We start from the raw sequence: 26928 nt of genomic DNA, 5'->3' as shown, positions 1-26928 counted from the left end.
ACTACAGTTCTGATGGCCCAAAATCACAGTGGTCGGACTGGGACTTGCGACCATAAATAAGGATGCAAAAATGTGTCCGTGTAATGCTCGTCTATGGAGCACTGAAGAAACACAAGTACAGCGCTCAACATTTCAGGTGCTATAATGGACAGTGGACCTAGCATGTGCCGACCCCATCATTCCATGTACAGGGAGAGACAGGGCCCTGTTTTGGAGATCATGAGGGATCTCAGTAGACCGGGGATAAGTACTGGAGTACCCTTTTAGGCTTTGCTTACACTGGAAAAACAAGATCTGGTTTTAAAGAACTGATTGTCAAGATAGGTCTATTCATAATCCACAAAAAATATAACAATGCTCCATCTCTTTTCTTTTTAACCACTTTGCCCATTGAGCACAATTAAAACCTGTCAGAACAAGACACAATTGTGAACAGAGTCCTGTATACATATACATTCTCTACAACATTATTTTGAATGAGCACAAAAACTGTCTTAGAACATTTCCATTTCACTATATATTTTTACAATAATCTCCAAACAGTCACCCGAGTGTTAAAGGACTAATAATCCATCAGTAACAGTGTAAGCATGATCTTCATATAAACAGATAAAGAAGCCAAAAAGATAAATTACTTGTTACTCTGCGGCTTCACTCTTCTGCTTCCAACTTCAAAGGATGCTGGACTCATTCATTACACAACATGGCACATCCGCCAAACTCCAAAAAGTATCACCTATAATGATCTACCTCCTCAATGCCTTCTGTGTCTGGGAGATGTTACTCTAGTAATGACAAATTGGTGCAGTCTTACGGATTCCTTATAATGTATGGCCAGGAAATGCCGTAACATTATGATCAGTGCGGGTCAGACCTCTGGAGTTTCACCAATTTGGAGATCAAAAATGTTCTTATTCACTGACAGCAAACAACCATCTTGAAAATGGTGATAAATTGTAAAACATAGAAGGCGGATTTAAGACACGTGTAATACAGCTGCATGTAGGGGCCATTTTACGCCTGCAAGTCCCAAACTGACCAGGGCATCTAATCACCCAAACAGACAATATCATAAGGTAAGGCCAGGGCTGGAAAACAAAACACATATGTGAAAATGCAGCTGTATTACGTTCATCTGAAACTGACCTATATAAGAATACTGTATAATTTATTTACACAACTTTATTTTTAAAGAAGTTCACACTACCCAATTCAGAAAAATGTAGAAATTTTAACTTAAAAATTCCACAGTTGTGATACAAAGACCACCAGAGGTTCTATCAGCCTTCAGTGATAAGGATACATTTGGAAAGTCTTCAGACCCTTTACTCAGGACTTAGTTGAAGCACCTTTGGCAGCGATTACAGCCTCCAGTTTTCTTAAGAACTAGCAAGTCTTCTTGCCTCAAGGTTTGCACACTTTGATTTAGGGATTTCTGCCATTCTTCTCTCTTCAGATCCTCTCAGGCTCTGTCGGGTTGGATGAGGATTGTTCATGGAAGCCATTTTCAGGTTTCTCCAGCGATGATGAATTGGTTTCAAGCCAGGACTCTGGCTGGGCCACTCAAGGACATTTACATAGTTGTCCATAAGCCTCTTTTATATTGTCTTGGCTGAGTGTTAAAGGGGTTATCCAGGAAAAAAACTTTTTTTTATATATATCAACTGGCTCCAGAAAGTTAAACAGATTTGTAAATTACTTCTATTAAAAAATCTTAATCCTTTCAGTACTTATGAGCTTCTGAAGTTAAGGTTGTTCTTTTCTGTCTAAGTGCTCTCTGATGACATCTGTCTCGGGAAACGCCCAGTTTAGAAGAGGTTTGCTATGGGGATTTGGTTCTAAACTGGGCGTTTCCCGAGACAGGTGTCATAAGAGAGGACTTAGACAGAAAAGAACAACCTTAACTTCAGAAGCACATAAGTACTGAAAGGATTAAGATTTTTTTTAATAGAAGTAATTTACAAATCTATTTAACTTTCTGGAGCCAGTTGATATATAAAAAAAAGTTTTTTTCCTGGATAACCCCTTTAAGGCTCATTGTCTTGTTGGAAGGTAAATCTTCTACACAGTCTGAGGTCCAGAGCACTCTGGATTAGGTTTTCATTAGGAATCTCTCTGTATTTGCTCCATTCAGCTTTCCCTTAACCCTGACCAGTCTCCATGTTCCAGTGCTGCCACCACCAATGCTTTATTGATTGGGATGGTATTGAGCAAGTGATGAGCATGGCCTGAGTTCAGTGCTGCTGATTTTTTTTTTGTCCCCTTCTCCAAATATATGGCCCCACACAATCCTGTTTATGACCACTACAGGCAGTTCTTTCTGTTTTTACTTGGTCATTATTGTCATTATGGGGGATTTATTTATTTTTAGCACAAACACTCAAGATTATCTATATATATATATATATATATATATATATATATATATAGATGCAAATCATAAAATGTTGCAGTATCTTGTAATACCTTTTTTATTGGACTAGCAGCATTTTGTAGAGAAGCTTTCGGGATTCTTCCCTTTATCAAGTCCAAAGCAAATCTAAGCTCACAAGAAGAAGACACAGGTTACATCTCACAAATATGCAGGGGTTAAGACAATAGATGTGGAGAATTCACACTAAGATGGGCCATAAATTGTCCTTCTATAGGAACATAGACCACATAGATAAGGATGAGGGAGGGGGGAGCAGGGGAGAGACTGGGAATTAGCAGGACATAGTGAGATGTAAAAGAGAACACAGTGCAGGTTATAAGAGAATCCAGTACAGCACAGGTTATAAGAACTTTTGATAATGAGATAAGAAGCTCAAATCCACATTGAGTCCCCTGTTTTTCGAGTCAAAAAACATTATCATTTTGGCTTCAAATGTCTTTCTCTCGTGTGTTTTTGAAGTTCCCTCAAAGTAAGGTCACGTATGCAGTGGCCTGTTTGGGACATCTCACTATGTCCTGCTTAATTCCCAGTCTCTCCCCTGCTCCCCCCTCCCTCACCTTTTTCTCATCCTTATCTATTTAGTCTATGTTCCTATAGCAGGACAATTTATGGCCCATCTTAGTGTGAATTCTCCACATCTATTGTCTTCACCCCTGCATATTTGTGAGATGTAACTTGTGTCTTCTACTTGTGAGCTTAAATTTGCTTTAGACTCGATAAAGGGAGGAATCCCGAAAGCTTGTCTCTACAAAATGCTGTTAGTCCAATAAAAAAGGTATTACAAGATACTGCAACATTTTATGATTTGCATCTGCATCACTGGACTAATACGGCTACTCCAATATATATATATATATATATATATATATATATATATATATATATATATATATAAAACCCAATGTGTGTGTGTGTATGTATGCATGTTCCACAAAAACGTCCAAACGGCTAAAGATGTCAACATGAAACTTGGCACACTGGCAAACTTGGCGGACGGGACAGGCGGACGGGACAGGCGGACGGGTATGACAACAATATATGAAGACGGGATATGAAGTCAAAAGCTTCCTCTGTTGATTTTCCTCCACAACAAGGATTAGGAAGGAAAAACCAGGCAACGACGGGTACTCAACTAGTAAAAGATAAAAGGGCCTGAAGAAGAACTGTGAAGCATCTTGGTGCTTCAACAGTAATTTAAACCCCAAAATTACACGTAAAGGTTTTGGGAAATCTGCTTGAATGGCATATTTTCAGTTCAATACATCAACAATTTTCATGAAGGTCTAGGGCTTTAATCCCTAACCATTGGCAAAACTACAACTTCCAGCATGCACTGACAGCCTAAGACATGCTGGTAGTGCAACAAATTAAGAGACAGGTTGGGGAACACTGCTCTAGGGTCTGTGCACCATTTCACTCTCTTGAAGCTCCATCCTTGTAGCTCCCCCTCCCAAGACTTAACCATTCCAGTGTGCCATGTGGAGAGAAGGCTTGCTTATAATATAAAAGAACAGCGTCCAAACAAGCTAAATGGATCAATTATGGTGTAAGTTGTGCAGCTGTGCTATGTATATTTATGTGCATTCAAATCCATACACACATTTATCTTGCCTCCAAACATTTCAGGTAATATAAACCCACACACAACCACAGAGAAATTCTTCTGACCCGGGTGAACATACTTGGATGAAAAGCCTGGTGTGCGCCCCGCAGGTGAGAAAATACATTCGATTTTGTAATTCATTAAAATGTCTCGCTGACTGAGAGGGAAGGGTTTTGCGGCAATGCTGCACAAGGCGTCTTCCATGAGTAAGACAAAAGTTACTGTTCTGGGGGAAAACTCATGTTTTACTTATTTATCTTGGAATCACCGTGGGTTTAATTCTATCATTCCAGTTTGAAAATCTGCCTAACAACCTGCCAACTAAAACTAGCTACTCTACTGTAATCCTCAGCCCTCCATCATATCCGTTCCAGGTCTCAAAGATCTTGCAAGATTTATTACTGAATCTTTTGATATAGAAATATATTATGCAAAGACGTAAATGTATACATTTAACACTGAAATCAATGTGACTGAATCCCAAATAAGTAAATGGGATCAATGAAAACTGGTCTGTTTATTGGTAACAATATTCACTGCGATTTTATTTATTGGCAACACTTATTGTCAACTTTAAAGGGGGTACTCCGGGGAAATAAAACTCATCTCTGTTTTGCAGAAAATGTTTTGTGCACAAACCTGTACAGAAAATCTGCAACATTTCCATCCCACGTGCATTTACACTTACTTACCACGACCAATACCCATCATCAATCTTGATGACAATGATAAACAATGGCTTTGTCTTAGATGATTTTTAAGGGCTACTTCTTAGTAAAAGTAAATGCACGTGGGATGGATATGTTGCAGATTTTCTGCATTTTCCGAATTGTCATTCGCATTCTGAAATATCTGCAACCAAATATGCAAGGATTTGTAACACATTTTTATCACTTAAAGTGGTACTCCGGTGAAAAACTTTTTATTTATTTATTTATTTTTTTAAATCAACTGGTGCCAGAAAGTTAAACAGATTTGTAAATTGCTTCTACTAAAAAATCTTAATCCTTCCTGTACTTATTAGCTGCTGAATAATACAGTGGAAATTATTTTTCAGTTGAAACAGAGCTGTCTGCTGACATGAGCACAGTGCTCTCTGCTGACATCTCTGTCCATTTTAGGAAGTGTCCAGAGTAAAAGGAAATCCCCATAGCAAACATATGCTGTTCTGGACAGTTCCCAAAATGGACAGAGATGTCAACAGAGAGCACTGTGCTCATGAGGTTAGCAGACAGCTCTGTGTTTCAAAAATAAAAGAATTTCCGCTGTAGTATTCAGTAGCTAATAAGTACAGGAAGGATTAAGATTTTTTAATAGAATTAATTTACAAATCTGTTTAACTTTCTGGCACTAGTTGTTGAAAAAAAAAAATTTTTCACCGGAGTACCCCTTTAATTTGCAAAAAAAAAAACTTGTTAATTTTACTGTGAATTATTTTACTGTGTTCTACTAATCCCTTCTACTAACCCCTTAGCACTACCACGCAAAACCTTCCCTGCCATTCTGTTGACCTGTATTACAAGTCGATAAATAATCGCTGGAGGTTGGGAGTAGAGACTAGATGGGGACCACAAATGTGCTGCCACTGGAGCACCAGGGGAGGAGAGCTTTATTGTTTGCTAGCTGTTTGTATATTTTGATATTTTAAACACAAGCTATTTTCCACAGGAAAATATGAACAGAAAATTTCAGATGTTCGGATTCTGCTTTTTTTTTTTTTTTTGCAGCAATTTTAATTGTTGTAATTATAATATTTTTTTTAAATGTTAAACAACAAAAAAAAAAACATGAAGTAAATAAATGAGACTGGTACTGACGAAGAGGGGTCCCCTGCCTGCAAGGGTTTACAACCTACGAAGGAAAGGAGACAGTAGGTGAGGGAAGCCACAGTTTATAATAAAGCAGTGCAGAGGCACCAGGGTTATAGTAGGTAGGCTATGATCTGCTATGTGTGTGGAAATTGTACAAGTGGAAATAAAACAGTGACATTTTCAAACCACAAACATTTTTTTTTTTTTTTGTATTTTTTGTTGTAATTTTTTTTTTCAATTGCTCAGTGTATTGTGGCTCAAATAGATGCTAATGTGAGGTCATCCTTATGTCTTTGTTTGTACAAGTCACAGCTGGGTGTCTAGATTACTTGGCATTACCTAAAACAGTGTTTCCCAACCAGGGTGCCCCCGGCTGTTGTAAAACTACAACCCCCAGCATGCCACGACAGCTGTTGGTAGTGTACACCTTAGCCAGAAGAAGCGTCCACCTGTGACACGTAACTAGTTGCTGTTAGTGGTGTGCCCCCGTGTCTGAGAGTGGCTGCTCTCGCTCCCGCTATGAAATATGTTTGTTCCTGTATCTATGCAACTTATTGAATAAACGCAGCATTGGGATTTCAAGTTTACTCGGGTGAGTGTGACTTTTCTTCTTGCCTTTATTTAGTCTATGAAGTCTTGATGGACACAATAGTTTCCACGAGTATATCCCTTCATACTAATCCGCTGGAACGGGATTCACCATATACTGGATAGCGGAATCAAGCAGTGCCTGATAGCATTCTGTTTTTACCAAATTTCTATGACATTCAGGGTTTTGGAAAGTACAGTAAAAAATCATGAAGCCACTAAAATTGCTGATCAATAACAAAGGAAAGGAATATTAACCCCTTAAGGACCAGGCCCATTTTGGCCTTAACCCCTTAAGGACCGGAGGTTTTTCCGTTTTTGCATTTTCGTTTTTTGCTCCTTGCCTTTAAAAAATCATAACTCTTTCAAATTTACACCTTAAAATCCATATGATGGCTTATTTTTTGCGCCACCAATTCTACTTTGTAATGACGTCAGTCATTTTGCCCAAAAATCTATGGTGAAGCGGGAAAAAAAATCATTGTGCGACAAAATTGAACAAAAAAACGCTGTTTTGTAACTTTTGGGGGCTTCCGTTTCTACGTAGTACATTTTTCGGTAAAAATGACACCTGATATGTATTCTGTAGGTCCATACGATTAAAATGATACCCTACTTATATAGGTTTGATTTTGTCGGACTTTTGGAAAAAATCATAACTACATGCAGGAAAATTAATACGTTTAAAATCTTCTGACCTCTATAACTTTTTTATTTTTCCGTGTATGGGGCGGGATGAGGGCTCATTTTTTGCGCCGTGATCTGAAGTTTTTAACGGTACCATTTTTGCATTGATAGGACTTATTGATCACTTTTTATTCATTTTTAAATGATATAAAAAGTGACCAAAAATGCACTATTTTGGACTTTGGAATTTTTTTGCGCGCACGCCATTGACCGAGCGGTTTAATTAATGATATATTTTTATAATTCGGACATTTCCGCACGCGGTGATACCACATATGTTTATTTTTATTTTTATTTACACTGTGTTTTTTTTTTATTGGAAAAGGGGGGTGATTCAAACTTTTAATAGGGGAGGAGTTAAATGATCTTTATTCACTTTTTTTTTCACTTTTTTTTTGCAGTGTTATAGGTCCCATAGGGACCTATAACACTGCACACACTGATCTTCATTATTGATCACTGGTTTCTCATAAGAAACCAGTGATCAACGATTCTGCCGCATGACTGCTCATGCCTGGATCTCAGGCACTGAGCAGTCATTCGGCGATCGGACAGCGAGGAGGCAGGAGGGGGCCCTCCCGCTGTCCTGTCAGCTGTTCGGGATGCCGCGATTAGCCGCGGCTATCCCGAACAGCCCGACTGAGCTAGCCGGGAACTTTCACTTTCACTTTTAGCCGCGCGGCTCAGCTTTGAGCGCGCGGCTAAAGGGTTAATAGCGCGCGGCGCCGCGATCGGCGCTGCGTGCTATTAGAGGCGGGTCCCGGCTTCACTATGACGCCGGGCCCGCCATGATATGACGCGGGGTTACTGTGTAACCCCGCGTTATATCAGAAGAGCAGGACCAATGACGTACCGGTACGTCATTGGTCCTTAAGGGGTTAAAGGGGTATTCCAGGCCAAAACTTTTTTTTTATTTATCAACTGGCTCCGGAAAGTTAAACAGATTTGTAAATTACTTCTATTAAAAAATCTTAATCCTTCCAATAGTTATTAGCTTCTGAAGTTGAGTTGTTTTCTGTCTAACTGCTCTCTGATGACTCACGTCCCGGGAGCTGTGCAGTTCCTATGGGGATATTCTCCCATCATGCACAGCTCCCGGAACGTGACATCATTGAGCAGTTAGACAAAACTTCAGAAGCCAGTAACTATTGGAAGGATTAATATTTTTTAATATAAGTAATTTGCAAATCTGTTTAACTTTCCGGAGCCAGTTGATATATATATATTAAAAAAAGGTTTTGCCTGGAATACCCCTTTAAGGACCAGACCAATTTTATTTTTGCATTTTCGTTTTTTCCTCCTCGCCTTCTAAAAATCATAACTCTTTTATATTTCCATCCACAGACCCATATGAGGGCTTGCTTAATATGCAAATGTATTTTATACATTCTTTGAAAGAAAGGTAACATACATGTCACATACCACAGGACTACTGGCTGGGAAGCCAACAGTCTACTGTATTAAACAGTTTGTGTGCTAATCTGCTGCTGAAGATAGGGCAGTGGGAGGATCAAGGAAGGGGCATTTATTATAAAACATAATTTCCCTAGTAGAATCCCATAGTCATGTTTAAAGTTTAAAGGGGTATTGCAGGCAAAACTTTTTTTTTATATATCAACTGGCTCCGGAAAGTTACAGATTTGTAAATTACTTCTATTAAAAAATCTTAATCCTTCCAATAGTTATTAGCTTCTGAAGTTTTCTGTCTAACTGCTCAATGATGATGTCACATCCCGGGAGCTGTGCATGATGGGAGAATATCCCCAAAGGAACTGCACAGCTCCGGGGACGTGAGTCATCAGAGAGCAGTTAGACAGAAAACAACAACTCAACTTCAGAAGCTAATAACTATTGGAAGGATTAAGATTTTTTCATAGAAGTAATTTATAAATCTGTTTAACTTTCCAGAGCCAGTTGATATATAAAAAAAAAAGTTTTGGCCTGGAATACCCCTTTAAGCCAACAATCGAGTTTACAAGTTTTTATAGCCTTAGCTGAATGACAGCAGTTTTTACAATGGTTTTCAGCTTCAGTCTTGAACTATTGACCCTCCATTCCCTTCACTTATACAAGTGTCTTTAGTCCTGCAAAAAACATTATCAGTGAGAGGTTAGATTACCCATGGGTTCCCTGTAACAGCAGAACACAACACTATGTAAAGTATTGCCGCTCCTAATTGTACGTTGCGTGCCATATAGTGAAGCACATGTAAAGCATGCTTCTTCACGGTCACTTAACGTGTTCATTTTGCGGTTTTGTGAGGCACTGCATGCATTGGTCTTTATTTTTAAAGCAGAGAAGTCATTTATCATAACTTTTTGTGAATTGGGACATTTAAACTTGCTTTCTTTTTTTTATTCCAGTCTAAATTTAGTAGGAAGAAGTCAGAGTCTGTGCATTGTTTGCTGACTTCGACTCCAGGTACCCAAAATTTCGTCCGACTCAGACTCCACAGCCCTGCATGGCACCATGACATCCATTTATGTCCATTGTCGTTAAGGGGTTAAAATACTGCACAAAAGAGGATGGTTCAGTACATTTTTGTTTAACCATTTAAAGAAACATTTTGAATTGTTCAGCATAAGTATATAGCTATATATACTGGGTTATAATATATACTGACGTTGTTGATTATTATCAAAAACACTTTCTAAAATAAAACTACTTACATTTACACTTAAAATTTCAGGGAGCATATACAGTATATATATTGCATAGAGTTTCTGTAGGTGATGAACAAAAAAAACAAAAAAACAACGAAATAGGAAACAAATTGTAATAAAAGCAATTGATGGAGCGGTGGGGCTATTTTTAATGTTTCTGTTTCCCCAATGGGCTGTTATGTAGAGAGACTGTCGGCAATCCAACACTTTGAAGATTTTCTCTGAATTAATACTTGAGAAACCAAAGATGCATATGGAAGTTTATAAGAGACCAGCAAATGGGAGCTACTGGTCCCCAGATGTTACAGTCGATACTTTATCTTGGTACAATACTTCTGGGAAGAATAGGTAAAAGGAGCTCTGTGTTTCAAGTTTTATTCATAGAACCAAATAAACATTTTACAGAAGAGTCAAAGCAATATTTGGTCTCCAAGCACTTCTGGGAGTGAAGGTGAATTTGTCATATTAGTAGATCAGTTGCCAAGACTATTCTTACAAGTGTAGATCAGGATATAAGAACAATGTAGGGTATTCATCAAAAGTGGAGAAGGTGGGGGGCGTGGCCTGGATGTAGAGCTGAGCGGTCGCACTCTGCAGTGCTCCCGCTAGCCCAGCTCTAATTACTCTGAATACCCGATTACCCTGTGAACTCAACTCGCCTGCCTGGATCCCGGGTCCTGTGGACGCTGCAAGGTTGAGTCCAATGCGGTCCTGGTGCGGCACGGATAGAAGAGTGGAGTGGCTGTAGTGGCAGGACGTCTGCTGCAGGGGTGTCGGAGGTCCCTGAAGAGTACCGGGAGCGCAGAGGGACAAAGCAGGTACTCTGTGGAGACACTGTGGGGTCCGGGAGTGGGATGGTCGCAGGCCGGGGTCCTGCGCTGAATCATTAAACCCGGGGAGAGGCGGCCATTATCCCCCTGCTTTGTGGGAGTGGCCTCAGGTTGCTATAGAGACTCCCAATGTCCAGGCTGAGTGGAGGGCTGCCTGTGAGCGCTGTGTGGGGACTCCTAGCTCCTTGTGGACCGTGGGATGCTTCTCTGGCCCTATCCATAGCACTGCACCCTCTGGCTCACCTCCAACGCTTCTCATGAGGATCTGCTGAGACTTGTGGTGCCCTGCACTGAGGACTGGGCAGGTTTGACTGCTACACCTGCCTGTATATACCCAAGTGAGAGCTGCTGGGACCTGTGGTGCTGAGAGTCTGCCCTGCAGCTGAGGTGGGTTCCTGACTATATCTGCTACTACCTGTTGCTGGGACTTGTGGTGCCTCGCCTCCTGGAGTTGCATTTGTGTAGTGACTCTGCGAATCTCCTTTCGCTGTATGTGGCTGGTGGAGCTGCTGGGACCTGTGGTGCTTGCCTTTGTTATTCTATCTCAGCTGCCTGTTACAGTACTGCTTCTCTACATCAGCCAGTCTGGGTGTGCTGCTGGGACTTCTAGTGCTCTACACCTGCCATTGACTCTCTCGTTCTGGTTTGCTGGACTTTGTGTTGCTTACAGTGTTGCTGAATATGAGGGGTCTAAACCTGCGGCTGAGGCTGCGAGACAATCTACAGAGGATGAGGCTTCCTCTGATGAGGGACCTCTGCCTTTTTGTGCTCAAGCTAGACGGGACTCCTGTGTACCTACCCCACTGGTCTCTAAATTGTCAGCGCAGGCCGCTAAGGCTCTCAGTCAATTTGCTAGGCCTGTGGATGCTATGGATGGATCTTCTCCGGTCCCTTCCCCTCCAATGTTCTCTGGATCTCCCGGTTATGAGAGATGTGGCTCTCCTCATCATTCCTCCTGTCCAGCGGACTCTGTTGATCAAAAGTTTGACCTGCTTCTGGCAGCATTCACCTCTTGCCAAACTATGATGGTTTCCAAAGTTGATGAACTCAGACAAGACTTTGTTATACTTCGTCATAAGACTCAAAAACTCTGAACATACAGGAGAGGTGGAACGCCGGGTCTCCACTATTGAAGATACGCTACAACTTATTCCTGCACAGTTGTTCTCTATGCAACGGCAAAATAAGACTGTGCTGGACAGAGCTAATTATCTAGAAAAAAGGCTCAGGCACAACAATTTCCGCCTGGTGGGCCTTCCTGAAAGAGCGGAAGGTTTGGATCCTGTGGCCTTCCAGGAGAAATGGTTAAAGGAAATTCTACCACCTGACACCTTTTTAACTTACTTTACAGTGAAGAGGGCCCAATGGGTCCCGGTCAGACACCCCCCCCCCCCCCCCCCCCCTCTCCAGGGGCTCCTTCTAGACCATTCTTGGTGAAATTCCTCCACTATAGAGACAGAGACGCTATCCTGAGAGCTGTGCGTATTAAAGGTGAAGTGCGCTTTAACGACAGTCGAGTGGCCTTTTACCCCGATTTCTCGGTGGAGCTACGCAAACAGTGGACCAAGTTCACCGAAGTTCGTCTCCGACTACGTTCGGCCCGAGTTACTTAGTCAGTGGGGTTGGGTTGATAGGGGGGGGGGGGGAGTGGGTCCGTTTGGGTCGCTAGGACTCATGCTACCTCCATGAGTTTAGTGTTTCATGGTCTAGGTCTACACAAGTTTACTGTTACACATGGTTTGTTGGGGATGCATTTGTTCTGCACTGTATTCCTTTTTGTTTTTCTGTTCATTTTCTTGTTTGTTTGTCTAGTCCTGTGCTTTGTCTGTGGTATGCTTGTGGTGTGCTCCTGGAGTCTCCCGTGAGGTGGTGCATTGGCCCAGGAAGGACGGTATGTATATGCTGCCTTTATGATATGGAGAGAGGGCGTTTTTCTGTGAAGTACTTCTGCCGGGTTCTTTATTTGTCCACAATGGGGTCTCTTAGAATTCTGAGCAGGAATGAGAGAGGCCTTAATTCTAAATTTAAACGAGCATTGTGTTTGGATTTTGTCAAAAACAGTCCCCTTCTCCAGGATAGATTTTGCTTTTGCCTTCTCTGATCTTCTGCCTCGCGACACCCTATACTTCACTAGGGGGGGTCTCTGAGCGCTCCTAATTTCCCTGGGCCTGGGCCCTTGTCCCTCCTCCAAGGTATGGCGGAGGTGGGTGAAGGCTTCATTGCTAGAAGCCCATAACTCTTTCTGGGAGCACAATAGGTCCAACCCTGACCTACTGGTGCAGTGGGATGGATATATAGCTCATGTTCGGGGGGCCTTTGTGTGTGTGTGTGGGGGGGGGGGGGTGGCCAGCCAGAGATGGGCGTATGCACTTAGAGCTTTGCACATTGACATAGGGGTACTGGAGGTGGAGGTGGTGAGGGACCCGTCCCCAGCTGTTGAACGTGAATGGTTGAAGGCCCAGAGAGCTCTCGTGATCCTTCAAAAGGAGAGGGTTCAGAAGAGATTAGTAGACAGTAAAGATACTTGAGAATAGAGGTTTCTCCTTGTGTGACTGAGTATGTACGGTTGAATTTAGTACTGGTGTTAGAGTCTGTGACTGATAAATGGCAGGCTTGGTCCTCCTTGCCAGTACTTGAGGCCATAGAACACTTCTCCCCTATCAACAGGATAAGTGTCTGATAGCCGGGGGTCCGACCTATGGAATCCGGCATCTCTCCATTTAGCTCTATGGGAGAGGTGGGGATGCAAGAACGTTGCACCTCCGCCTCTCCCGTAGAGACACATGGAGGGGGCATGTCTACCACCGAGTCATGCTGTGGCCGATACGCCTCCTGAATGGGGAGAGCAATGGCAATGCCGATTCCCTGTGCAGGAGATCGCGGCAGGTCCTATCGGTCGGACCCCTCCCAGGATAAGTGTTTTATAGCAGCAGTACTCCTTTAACTAAAATTGACTAAGCTGGACTTAAATAAAAAATAAAAACCTACTCTGCTGCTGCGATTTCCCACTGCTGCTGTTCTGACGGTGCCTGGTCCCCAATGCTCATCACTTTCTGGTGATGTCTTGATACTAGAAATTAACAGCGCTGCAAATCACTGACCAAAATAGCTAGTGACTGACTGAGCACCCACTTTCTTATTTCAAGACCAGAAATTGAGGAGCAGTGGGGAGCAAGCACCATCATTGGTTGACTGCAGAAGAAGAGGATAGTTTTTCAAGTTTTATTTTTCCCCATTTGTTTCTTTTTTCTTTTGGTTGGTTTGTTTGTCTTTTTCTTTTTCTTTAGCCCAACCTGACCAATACATTTCTGGTCAAACCCTTTAAAAATTATATAACAATATTTCTGGTGTTCTTGCTTTCCAACACAGAAGCTGCCGCCACCAAAAGCCTTTCCTGGTATAAGAGCTTTGAAGAGTAACAATATTAATGCAGGCTGGTGTAACTTAAAGCCCAGGCCTGGAATTATTATAGTAAGAACAGTAATCACTTTTTACAAGGAAAGCCTTGATGAAACAGATGCTTTATCTTGTGCACTAAGGAAATCAGTGCCATACACTGTATATGTGAGCTGCCAATCCAACAGAAGCACAGAAAGATGATGATGTGCTACCAGAAGGAATGGACCCGCTTGCTGAGTCTTTCTGAGTAATGTATAGTGGCAGATGAGAAAAGAAACATTGTATCTGTTTCCTCACACAGATAGCCACGCTGAACGACATCCACTAATCATTCCCTTCTGCCACCGCCTTTTAACTGTCTATAGTGATTAATAACATGTATAGTCCATGGATAAACAGCCTGACAACTACTACAACTCCCACTGTGCTCCTCTACACTGGAATCATAGACTTCTACACAAGAATAAAATCCTATAATCAGGTCATCTATTTATATAACCTTTTAGAGAAGTGGTCTCCAAACAGTGGACCTCCAGATGTTGCAAAACTACAACTACCAGCATGCCCAGACAGCCAACGGGATTTGTAGTTTTGCAACATCTGGAGGTCCAGAGTTTAAAGACCATTGGCCTAATAGGTTATAAAAAGAGAAGATCTGATTATAGGGTTTTGTCATGGGAAATCGTCTACTGCTGTTGCAGTGTAGGGGAGCAGAGTGGGAACTACAATTCTCAGCATGCCCCGACAGCCGAAGGTTGCTCTAGACCAGTGGTCTCCAAACTGTGGACCTGGGAAGCATGCTAGGAGTTGTAATTTTGGAGGTCCACAGTTTGAAGACCACCGTTTTAGCATATAAAAGGATAAAAAAGGGGGCCTCCCCCATGATCTAGACCACACAATGGAGAGATGCTCTTCTGGAAATACATTAGCATTCAGGAACTGCACAGATGCCAACCTATTGCAATTGTTGTGGTGTAAAGCTTTATTTTCCTTTAAGCTGCAAAGGAAATAATAAAATCCTGACTCCCTGCAAAAGAAACTTCTCCCCCTTCAGCTTCTCAAATGGGAACCTCAATCAGGGTTGTCGCAAGTCCAACTATTGCACCCCATAAAAATCTGCAGGGAAAATTGATGATTGTACCACAACGCTTGTATATAAACAACTAATTCTATTTTCTAGTTCAGCTACTTGTTAGGCTTGTAGTTGGAGTAACATCAAATAAAGCAGAAGCTAGACTGGTCCTAGCATGTTGATAAGATATGGGTCAATGTTTCCCAACCAGGGTGCTTCCAGCTGCTGCAAAACTAAAACTCCCAGCATGCCTGAGCAGCAAAACCACCCGGGAGCACCCTGCTTGGGAAACACTGTTCTGGGTCATGTGACCATGTCAGGAATCACAACAAATGCAGAAGAGCACACACACATTTTTATGTGTGTATATATATATATATATATATATATATATATATATATAAATACTGCAGACAATATCTATTCATTGATGGCACCTAGAGAACGTTTCACCAAAATTTTTATTTTTTTACTGGTTAGAGCCAGATACTGAAGCAAGTTCTTATCTGTTGGTATTTTCTATTTGTGATTTTTTTATTTTTTTACATTATTATGGGAATATTCATGAATTTCTGCTCTTCTTTATTAAAAGCAATTACAGATAAGCTTTACACCAGTCAAATTGGATATAGGAATCAACAGACTGGGGATGACCCTAATAACTTATCCTATTAGAGGTGAGTTTTCCAGGTATGCTCTGTGACCTGTGCAGAGGTCGTTTTTCAGGGAGGGGAGCTTAGATCATCTATTGTGACTGGTGGATCATTTGTTATACATACACACACACACACACACACACACACACACACACACACACAGGTGTTAGCTTTTACTTTAGATCTGGATGTGATTAGAAAAAGGCTTATGAATCTTTTATTTATAGGGCAGGAACATATTAATAGACATAGGGCTGTATTAAATGGCCCAAGCCTTCACAAGGATTGTTTAGTTGTGTGGCCCTTCATAGCCGCATATTCCTTATTACAGGGGGAAAGGTGCGGGCAACGGCAGATGATGTTTCAGCAGGTCAGAACATTCCTATTATTGCCACGAATAAAAGGGCTCTTAGCCAAATTGAAAATTGCAAGATTTCTAGACTGTTAAAAATACATACATTTCCGTATTTATCGGCGTATAACACGCAGTTTTAAAACTTAAAGGGGTATTTCAGGCCAAAACTTTTTTTTATATATCAACTGGCTCCGGAAAGTTAAACAGATTTGTAAATTACTTCTATTAAAAAATCTTAATCCTTCCAATAGTTATTAGCTTCTGAAGGTGAGTTGTTGTTTTCTGTCTAACTGCTCTTTGATGACTCACGTCCCGGGAGCTGTCCAGCTCCTATGGGGATATTCTCCCAGCATGCACAGCTCACGGGACGTGACATCATCAATGAGCAGTTAGACAGAAAACTTCAGAAGCTAATAACTATTGGAAGGATTAAGATTTTTTAATAGAAGTAATTTACAAATCTGTTTAACTTTCCGGAGCCAGTTGATATATATAAAGAAAGGTTTTGCCTGGAATACCCTTTAAATGTAAGGCAAAAACCTTACATGCGTGTTATATGCCGGTAAACATGCTGATCACTGATTTAAAGCGGCCGCAGCACCGGCTGCTTGTTAAAGGAAATCTGTCACCAGCACTAAATTGTCGGTACCGACAAATAGTGAAGGTGACACTCATGACAAAGGTACTCACCTTGTCCCGTTCTGTGGCGGGGATCTTCGGCAATTTCCTCCGTTCGCTCCAGTCCCGGCAGCAAGCTTGGGGCATGGGCAGAGCTTACTGACATCACCGCCGCTGTGAGACCCTGCAGAGAGCAGCAGCTTGGGGCATTCACGGAGCTTAGTGACGTCACTGCTGCTGCTCTCTGCTGGGTCCTGCTGTGAGAGAACAGCAGCGGTGACATCAGTAAGCTCCTCCCGTGCCCCAAGCTGGGTGCCCGGAGCAGAGCTAACGGAGGAGATTACCGAAGATCCCCGCCACGCAACGGGACAAGGTGAGTACCGTTGTCATCAGTTTCATCCGCACTGTCTGTCGGTACCGACAGGTTAGTGCAGGTGACACTGGTGACAGATTTCCTTTAAAGATCAGCAGCCCAGCTGCAGCCACTTTAAAACAATAACCAGCTCCGGCTGCTGCGGGCAAACACTTTCTCCCTTCTGCATTTTATGTTTTTTATAATCCCTTACCTGGCCACGCTCTGGCAGGCGCAGGCAGGTCTTGCGGGCTGTAACTGTGCGGCCAGTAAAGAATCACAAGTAACGTCCCAAGCCGGCTCCTCTGCGCGGCATCAGGAACGTCACTTTTGATTTCCTGCAGCCATTCTGAAGTGGCCGCGGCCGGGCTGCTGAACTTTAACAAGCTGTCGGCGCTGCGGCCACACTTACCAGCGGCGGCTGCAGGGAATCGGCTCGTGATTCTTTACTGGCAGGTAAGGGAATATAAAAAACATAAAATGCAGGGGGGGGGGGGAGGAATAATGAGCAGAGTGGGAGAATAATGAGCATTGGGGGGGGATTAATGAGCAGGAGGGGGGGGGATAATGAGCAGGGAGGATAATGAGCAGAGGGGGAATAATCAGCAGGGGGTGGGGGGAATAATGAGAAGAGGGGAAATAATGAGAAAGGGGGCATGATCGGCTGGGGGGGGGGTGATCAGGGGGGGGGGAATGATGAGGCAGGGGGAATCACATGGGAAAGAAGGCACACAGGGGTTCAGAGGGGGAGGGTAAATGTGGCACAGGGGCTGATAAAAGGAGAGGAATGATGTGGCACTAGGGGGGGGGGGGAACCAAACTGAGGAGCAGGGGGAATCAAAGTTGGGGGGGATGATGAGGCCTTTAGTTCAGAGCTTCCAAGTCATTTATTTGATTTTGACTTTTATCCCTCAAATTTCCCTGTGAAAATGAGGGTGAGTATTATACGCCAGTGTGTGTTATACGCCGAGAAATGCGATAAATTGAATTAAAAACAAAACGTTTTTTTATCAAAAACTTGATTTAAACAATAGGGCATTTATATTTTCCAAAGACACATTCACAGTTTCTTGATTGTGGTTATGCTCCAATTCAGGTAGAATTTCTATGATGATGTATATGTTAATTATTTTTGTTTCTCTTAACTAGTTTTACAGCAGAACACAAAAAAAACCCAAAAAACTTATAGACCAGGTCTACAGGCAGCCCTGGTTACATGAAGATTTGCTGTAAATTTCATCCCTCTACACTGAAAGTGATAAAATTATATTACATAATATTTGTAAAATCTCATCCACAGACCTAGTAGTGCAAACGGCTGAGGATTTAACTGCAAAATCTGCAGCTATGGTACGTGTGGATTTAGACAGAGAAATTCAGTTAACATTAAATCTCTTAACATTTAGAAAAATGTTGACTTTTTTTGACATGTCACATGTTTTTATAGGTTGGGGTCTGGGTTTTCAGACGCTACTGATCACTCAAATTCATATGCATAGCTGAGCGATTCTTTCCCAGTCTCTCTCTGCAGACAATTCCTCTATAGTAGTCTATGGAGCGTTTTGTCTGCACTTGTTAAGAGCTGCGGAAGCTGTTGCCGCTATATAAATAATATTATTATTATTATTATTATTATTATTATTAAGACTGTCTCCTGCAGCGAGGAAAGAGACAGTGAGAGAAGCGCTCATCTGATCTCTTCTCCATGCTCATTCTAGCAATTGGTGGTGGTCTGAACCCCCAGATCCCGACAAATTAAATCTTTCGACATGTCTCAAGGACATATCTCTATGACATGTCAAAAGTATTTTGAAATTATATTAATGCTTTAAGTTTATAACAGCTAAAGTCGTGGGATGTCTGCATGAGGTCATCAAAGATGTCTAGTTATATTTTGCTCAGATGGAAAAAAGAGAAAGTTTTCCCATCATAGCAACACAATAAATGTCACTTTATTCTCAGTGGGATCAAAGCAATAATGATGCCAGGAAAAGCCAATCTGTGTGGGCTGGTCCAGATATCATGAGCAATAATCATGACCACAGATATTGTGAGAGGTATCTAAAGTATCACTGGCTGTTGCCTCTAACCTATAAACACCTAAGATGTAGGTAATGTTTCTTAACTGTATACAATTGCTACTGATAGAATATAAGCACTTCGATCATAGCGATTACTAATGTTCTAGCAGTAATATTCGCGGCCCCAGCTTTGTCTGAAGCAAGCAAGCCACATTAAACTTTATGCATTATTACTTGAAGGGTTCTTGCATACCTGTCATTTCAGAAAAAGCTGGCCGGTGAGTACATGAGAAGCTGCACTATTTCTGGTCAATAATTAACATACATATATTTTTTCAGCAGTTTTTAGCGCTACAGGCTTCACCTCTAATTTACAGTTCTCCCAGAGCTGGTGGTGGAGGTTTACTCCCCTGGCAGTAAAAGGATTAAAACCTGACTAAAAACACTACAAAACACTCACTTCTATATTAAGTCTAGCTTGCACTAAAATCATGGGGTATGTGTCATAAATATACATATACCACTAACAAAAAGGATCATCTAATACATTTAAACCACTTGTGCAGTGTTGTAGTAAATAAATACCTCCAAAACAACACAACAATGACAACAATGTATTAAGCAAAACAGATTAAATGTAATTTTACTAAAAAAGGTACAGAACTAAAGAGATAATGAAAACATACATAACATAGCAACATAATTCCCACATAAATCAATGTACTGAAGCACAGGCTGGGACAAAGTCCAATAAGTGAGAGTGGGACTAGCACTACTCTTTGCTCACTCCTGTCATGTCTATCAGAACACAGCATGAAAACAGAGGACGGGGTTACAGAGCAGCCTGCAATGATCGAATGAAGAGACCCAGCACAGCACAGCAGGCTCAGGGAGGAAGTGGATTCACTGCGAGCCTCAGATAAGCCCCTTCCTAAGCAGTGGATGTCAGAATGAGCGAGTCCCAGATTTGAGGGATTTGAGAGCCAAATAAAGAAGCTAAACACATAAAAAAGGCATGTAAAAAATCTGCATGACCTAGTGAGCAATATATAGAAGCATTATTGTTTTCTGAGATATGACAGGTACACTTTAACCCCTTAAGGACGCAGGACGTACTCAAACGGCCCCTTTTCCGAGTCCTTAAGGACTCAGGACGTTTGAGTACGTCCTGTCAAACCCCGGCCCCCCGCCGCTAGCTGGAGGGGAGCCGGTGCCCGATGCCTGCTGAAATCGTTCAGCAGGCATCGGGGCATATCGCTCAGGGGGGTCATTATGCCCCCCCATGTCGGCGATGGCCGCAGATCGCTGGACAATTCAGTCCGACGGCCCCGAACAGCCAGAGCCTGCAGGGGTGAGGTGGCACTGGTGCCACCTCACGATCGCCCTGATTCGTCGGCCGGATTACCGGCCGACCAATCAGGGCGCCTGCTGCGGGTGTCACTCCCGCAACCCGCTCCGCCCCTCTTCCGGAGGACGTGAGCGGGTGCGGGACGTGCACCCCAGGTGCTGGGGACCCCGATCCCCGGCGTCAATGTTGGGATCGGGGCCCCAGGAGCGACGGCCGCGGCGGCAACGACGAGGGACTGACCTGTGCGGCGAGGATCGTTGGAGGTGAATAACAGCCTCCTGCTGTTGCTTAGCAACAGCTCCCAGCATGCAAAAAGGGCATGCTGGGAGCTGTAGTTATGCAACAGCAGGAGGCAGACCACCACAACTCCCAGCATGCCCTTATGGGCATGCTGGGACTTGTAGTTTTGCAACAGCTGGAGGCACATTTTTTCTATGGAAAAGTGTACCTTCAGCTGTTGTGTAACTACAACTCCCAGCTTGCACAAACAGCAAAAGTGCATGCTGGGAGTTGTAGTAGTGCATCTGCTGGTTGCATAACTACAACTCCCAGCATGCCCGTTGGCTGTCGGTGACTGCTGAGAGTTGTAGTTTTGCAACAGCTGAAGGCACACTGAGTTATGTAGCAAACCAGTGTGTCTCCAGCTGTTGCATAACTACAGTCCCCAGCATCCCCAGCCAAAGTAGTATGCCTCAAGCTGTTGCATAACTACAAGACCCAGCATGCCCTTCCGCTGTCCGTACATGCTGGGGGTTGTAGCTTTTGCAACAGCTGAAGGCACACTGGTTGCAAAACACTGAGTTTGTTACCAAACCCGGTGTTTCACAACCAGTGTGCCTCCAGCGGTTGCAAAACTACAACTCCCAGCATGCACTGAGACCGTACATGCTGGGAGTTGTAGTTTTGCAACAGCTGGATGTTTCTTCCCCCCCCCCCAATGTGAACGTACAGGGTACACTCACATGGGCGGAGGATTACAGCAAGTATCCGGCTGCAAGTTTGAGCTGTGGCAAATTTTCTGCCGCAGCTCAAACTGCCAGCGAGAAACTACTGTGAACCCCCGCCCGTGCGACTGTACCCTAAAAACACTACACTAACACACAATAAAAAGTAAAAAAAACACTACGTATACACATACCCCTATACAACCCCCCTCCCCTCCCCAATAAAAATGAAAAACGTCTGGTACGCCACTGTTTCCAAAACGGAGCCTCCAGCTGTTGCAAAACAACTACTCCCAGTATTGCCAGATAGCCACTGACTGTCCAGGCATGCTGGGAGTTTTACAACAGCTGGAGGCACCCTGTTTGGGAATCACTGGCGTAGAATACCCCTATATCCACCCCTATGCAAGTCCCTAATTTAGGCCTCAAATGCGCATAGCGCTCTCACTTTGGAGCCCTGTCGTATTTCAAGGCAACAGTTTAGGGTCACATATGGGGTATCGCCGTACTCGGGAGAAATTGTGTTACAAATTTTGGGGGGTATTTTCTGCTTTTACCCTTTTTAAAAATGTAAAATTTTTGGGAAAAGAGGCATTTTAGGTAAAAAAAAAAAAATATTTTTTACATATGCAAAAGTCGTGAAACACCTGTGGGGTATTAAGGTTCACTTAACCCCTTGTTACATTCCCCGAGGGGTCTAGTTTCCAAAATGTGATGCCATGTGTTTTTTTTTTTTTTTGCTGTCCTGGCACCATAGGGGCTTCCTAAATGCGGCATGCCCCCAGAGCCAAATTTCCTTCAAAAAAGCCAAATGTGACTCCTTCTCTTCTGAGACCTGTAGTGCGCCAGCAGAGCACTTTTCACCCCCATATGGGGTGTTTTCTGAATCGGGAGAAATTGGGCTTCAAATTTTGGGGGGTATTTTCTGCTATTCCCCTTTTTAAAAATGTTAAACTTTTGGGAAACCAAGCATTTTAGGGAAATTTTTTTTTATTTTTTTTTTTACATATGCAAAAGTCGTGAATCACCTGTGGGGTATTAAGGTTTACTTTACCCCTTGTTATGTTACCCGAGGGGTCTAGTTTCCAAAATGGTATGCCATGTGTTTTTTTTTTGCTGTTCTGGCACCATAGGGGCTTCCTAAATGTGACATGCCCCCCAAAAACCATTTGTCGCTCCTTCCCTTCTGAGCCCTCTACTGCGCCCGACGAACAATTAACATAGACATATGAGGTATGTGCTTACTCGAGAAAAATTGGGTTTCAAATACAAGTAAAAAATTTCTCCTTTTTACCCCTTGTAAAAATTCAAAAATTGGGTCTACAAAAACATGCGAGTGTAAAAAATGAAGATTGTGAATTTTCTCCTTCACTTTGCTGCTATTCCTGTGAAACACCTAAAGGGTTAAAACGCTGACTGAATGTCATTTTGAATACTTTGGGGGGTGCAGTTTTTATAATGGGGTCTTTTATGGGGTATTTCTAATATGAAGACCCTTCAAATCCACTTCAAACCTGAACTGGTCCATGAAAAAAAGCGAGTTTCAAAATTTTGTGAAAAATTGGAAAATTGGTGCTGAACTTTGAAGCCCTCTGGTGTCTTCCAAAAGTAAAAACTCATAAAATGTTATGATGCAAACATAAAGTAGACATATTGTATAAGTGAATAAAAAAAATTCTTTTGAATATCCATTTTCCTTCCAAGCAGAGAGCTTCAAAGTTAGAAAAGTGCAAAATTTTCAAATTTTTCATCAAATTTTGGGTTTTTCACCAAGAAAGGATGCAAGTTACCACAAAATTTTACCACTAAGTTAAAGTAGAATATGTCACGAAAAAACTGTCTCGGAATCAGATTGATAACTAAAAGCATTCCAGAGTTATTAATGTTTAAAGTGACAGTGGTCAGAATTGCAAAAAATGTCTTTAAGGTCCTTAAGGTGAAAAAGGGCTCAGTCCTTAAGGGGTTAAGGCAAAATTCAGTGTGTAATTATAGACACATATGCACAACATACGAGCAAAGAGAAGAACGCCACCATGCATGAAAACTTAAGTACCTACCATGTACAATACGCTCACCAAGTTATAAGTGTGCCCCTATAAATATACACACACATCACTGAAAGACCAGTGTCAGCTTTAACTTTGAACATATTTAGTCATGAGTCTAGGGAACATTAAAATAACAGAAAGGGTTAACGGTGTCCCATGTCCCGAGCCTGTCTATTGTCTTCCTAGTAATTCCAATTTTCCCGGGTAAGGTGTTTCCTATCCTAGCACATGGAGCATGACATAATTCCTGCATCATGTAATTCCAGCACCATGTCATCAATCAATTATCTGCAGTCATTGGGACTGTCATACGGGGCAGTTGCCGTATCTGTAAGCTGTTAAAAACAGATGTATCGGGCCCATCCCTCATTCTGAACCCTCTTTCTACAGGGCTGAATTTCTGATCAAAGTTAAACCGTGCCTGCAATCACTTAAAAGAGAAACGGGTGAAAAGCGGAGCTCTCAGACGATAATTACAATTGTCCGCATTATATTATTTTGGGTAGGATCTTTAATCATCGGCCCAATTCACTAAATGATGCTACCAGAGATCAGCACATTGAAGGGTTGCTTAACAAAATGCATAGCTTAACGAAAATGATATAATGGAGACATGCTGGGGAAAAATGGCCTTATACAACACTATTATCTAACTACAGTGTTGTGTCTATAGACTAGGATGAAATGGCTTATGAGCACATTTACAGTCAGAATTTTGTCAGAAAAAAATCTACTTCCTAAAGTCCCCCATAAGATCATTCTAATAAAGAAATTGGTGTTCACTCTTACTGTTCTATTGCAGACACAGATTAAAATGAATGAAGCTGCAGTAATACCTTGCTTTTTTACCAGGAAACATGGCGATCTACCAGATACCAGGTGATCAGAGCAGTTGTATTTTAGATATATTGGGGGCGATTTTTCAAAAACTGAGCAGAGGAAGAGTGGTGCAGTTGCCCATAGCAACCAGATTGTTTATTTTTTATTTTTAAAGAGACCTGTGAAAAATGAAAGAAGCAATCTGAATGGTTGCCATGGGCAACTGTGCCACTTTTCCGCTGGACAGGTTTTGATAAATCTCCCCCATAGTGTGGAAAGTAATCGCTAGTTGGATGCTTTGTCTATTTTATGGCCTATGGGCAGTAATTAAACAGTGTTTTCCAAACATCAGTAGTTTTGCAACAGCTGGGGGCACACTGTTTGAAAAACACTTATATTAACCATATAATACACGGTCCCTAGATATAAGCTTGAAAATAAGTCACCCGGTGTGTGGCATCAGAAGGCAACTTTTTAGTAGTAAAACTTGAAAAGCCGAATTTAATAAATTTAAAGGCATAAAGAGCAATATGCTGCTACAGGTCGGCATTGGCATGCTGTATACTGCACATCTTTGTATAGAATATTGTATTTTGATATTCCATGCCACATATTTTTGCTAGCACATACTCTTGCCATACACCGAGTAAATGGGAGCCTATGTACACAATGACAGTACAAACATCTGCAGGACACCTTGCAGTATGTATTTCATTTTTTCTGCAGCATCACCATAGGAAAAAAAAAATAATCACACAATGTCCATTTACATGAAAGGGATTGTCTGTTTAATGCAGGACAAGTCAGGTCCTTCAGAGCAGTGGAAACTCTTTATAAACACTCTCCACTCTGACCAAGATATGAGAGTCCTGAACAGGGCGTCTCCCTCTCAGAATTCCACAACGTAGTAAATAAGCATAGATTTCCGATACCTTTAATGTAGAACTATGTAGCACAGTTTGGACTGCTGTACTTACCAGGCATGTGAATTACGGTGTCCTTCGTATGTCCGGGAGGATCTTCAATTTCTTCTTTTGAGTTTCCAATTTCACCATAATAAAGAGCAATTCCCAGCTGCAATATGCGGATGAACATAGGAAGTTGCTGATCGGTGAGGGAGAGTTTCAGACTGTCAACCATTGTATGAATCTTAATAAAAAAATAAAAATAAAAAAAACAACATGGTCAGGAATGGTTACAATCTCCAAGTCTTCCACATGACAACATGAATGCTAAAGACTGCATTATGTTGGGTAAGGACAAAGTGATTTTTTTGGGATATTTAAGAAAATATTTAAAAAAAATAATGGCTTAATTTATTTATTTTTACTCTAATAAAGTCTCACTGAATGTGATCAGAAAAATACTACAGAAGGTCGTTTGCACTAAGCCCATTGGAACAGGGTCAAAAAACTCTTACAGTAAATCCTCCCAAAAAAATACTCATTTATTTTTCAAGTGAAGTAGTGTGATTCTTCAACAAGTGATCTACACCTGTACAGGGGATGTCTCACTACAGACCCTTGTGTCCTATCCACAGGATATAGAATACACGTATGATCAGTGAGAGTAAGTAAACTAAGACACACTAGCAGAGTTATGGCTCTTGGAATGGGGACAGGTCAATAAGGGGTAAAATGGACATACAAAAAGGTCTGTAACTCTTAATTTGTCTTAATTTTGGTCTGCAGAAATAACCTCATTCAGATGTATTGAACAGTCACAGCAATATTTGCAACATGTCCACCGTGTGTGAACATAATCAATTTGTTAAAATCTGGCTGTGTCAGAATTACACACACTGGAAAGGAAATTGCTTTTGATTAAAAAGTTCAGAATTTTTTATTTTTTTTGTGAGTAACTGAATTGCTTGAAAGTACATAATAAAAGTTAATAAAAGTCCTTACAAGGCAGAACATCTGTGTTGTGGATTCGGTCGCCAAAATGACCAACAATAACATCCATCGGGTTCCGCGATATTTTGATTGTCAAATATGACAAAATAACATGACAGAATCTGTCACAGAGGCTTCGATTGTAACCGTCAAAGCGGATGTGTACAAGACTTTAAGGTACAGACTTCCATGTGTATACAAGTGTAACACAAATATACTGGGTAGCAATTACCTTTATTACTGCAGGCATCTTAGAGTTAAGGCTGTCATAAGTGAAGTGCAGGCGGGTCCGGAATGAGCACTTGTATAGGAGTGGATCCTGATAAAATTCTATTTTACCACTGGCATTCCTCTTGTCAAGACAAACGGTGCAGTCCGAAAAATGTATAACTTTCCTAAGGACTAGTTCAGTGGCTGCAGAGAAAACATAATAAATCATAAGCTACCGCCCAATGCTCTGTGTGGGGTCTATAAAAACTAAAGCTGATCAAATTATTTTGGTAATTTGACAAACTCACTAATTTCCCATACCAGTAAGTCCATACAATATAAGGGGAGAAAAATCTAATCTGTCACATTAATTAATCTACACATTCTAATGGCTGTCAAATTGTGACACAATGAAAAGTTTAATGAAAAAATTGGCTTAACTCTTTAAAAAAATATATATATATATATACAGCATAGTTCAGATGAGACTGCATGTACATGGCAGGTATAAGACATTATCTAAAATATAGACCAGAAGAGTGCATTTTTTACCATCTATAATATTTTTAATTGAT

The 26928-nt window shown here is 41.7% G+C and overlaps 1 protein-coding gene across 5 annotated transcripts in view; it reads right to left on the bottom strand.

The window, feature by feature from the left end:
* Window positions 1–26928, bottom strand: part of VPS13B (vacuolar protein sorting 13 homolog B) — a 1225788-nt gene that overhangs the window by 1108857 nt on the left and 90003 nt on the right. For all 5 annotated transcript variants that reach the window (XM_056522379.1, XM_056522375.1, XM_056522376.1 and 2 more), the window contains exons 6-7: window positions 26376–26557; window positions 25226–25397 (exon numbers count right to left, since the gene is read on the bottom strand). In XM_056522379.1, coding sequence (XP_056378354.1) covers window positions 25226–25397; window positions 26376–26557 — 354 coding nt within the window. The remainder of the gene's footprint in view (window positions 1–25225; window positions 25398–26375; window positions 26558–26928) is intronic.

This window comes from Hyla sarda, chromosome 5, assembly GCF_029499605.1.
Source record: "Hyla sarda isolate aHylSar1 chromosome 5, aHylSar1.hap1, whole genome shotgun sequence".
NCBI classification, from domain to species: Eukaryota; Metazoa; Chordata; class Amphibia; order Anura; family Hylidae; genus Hyla; species Hyla sarda.
This window is presented reverse-complemented; position numbering and strand designations above follow the sequence as displayed.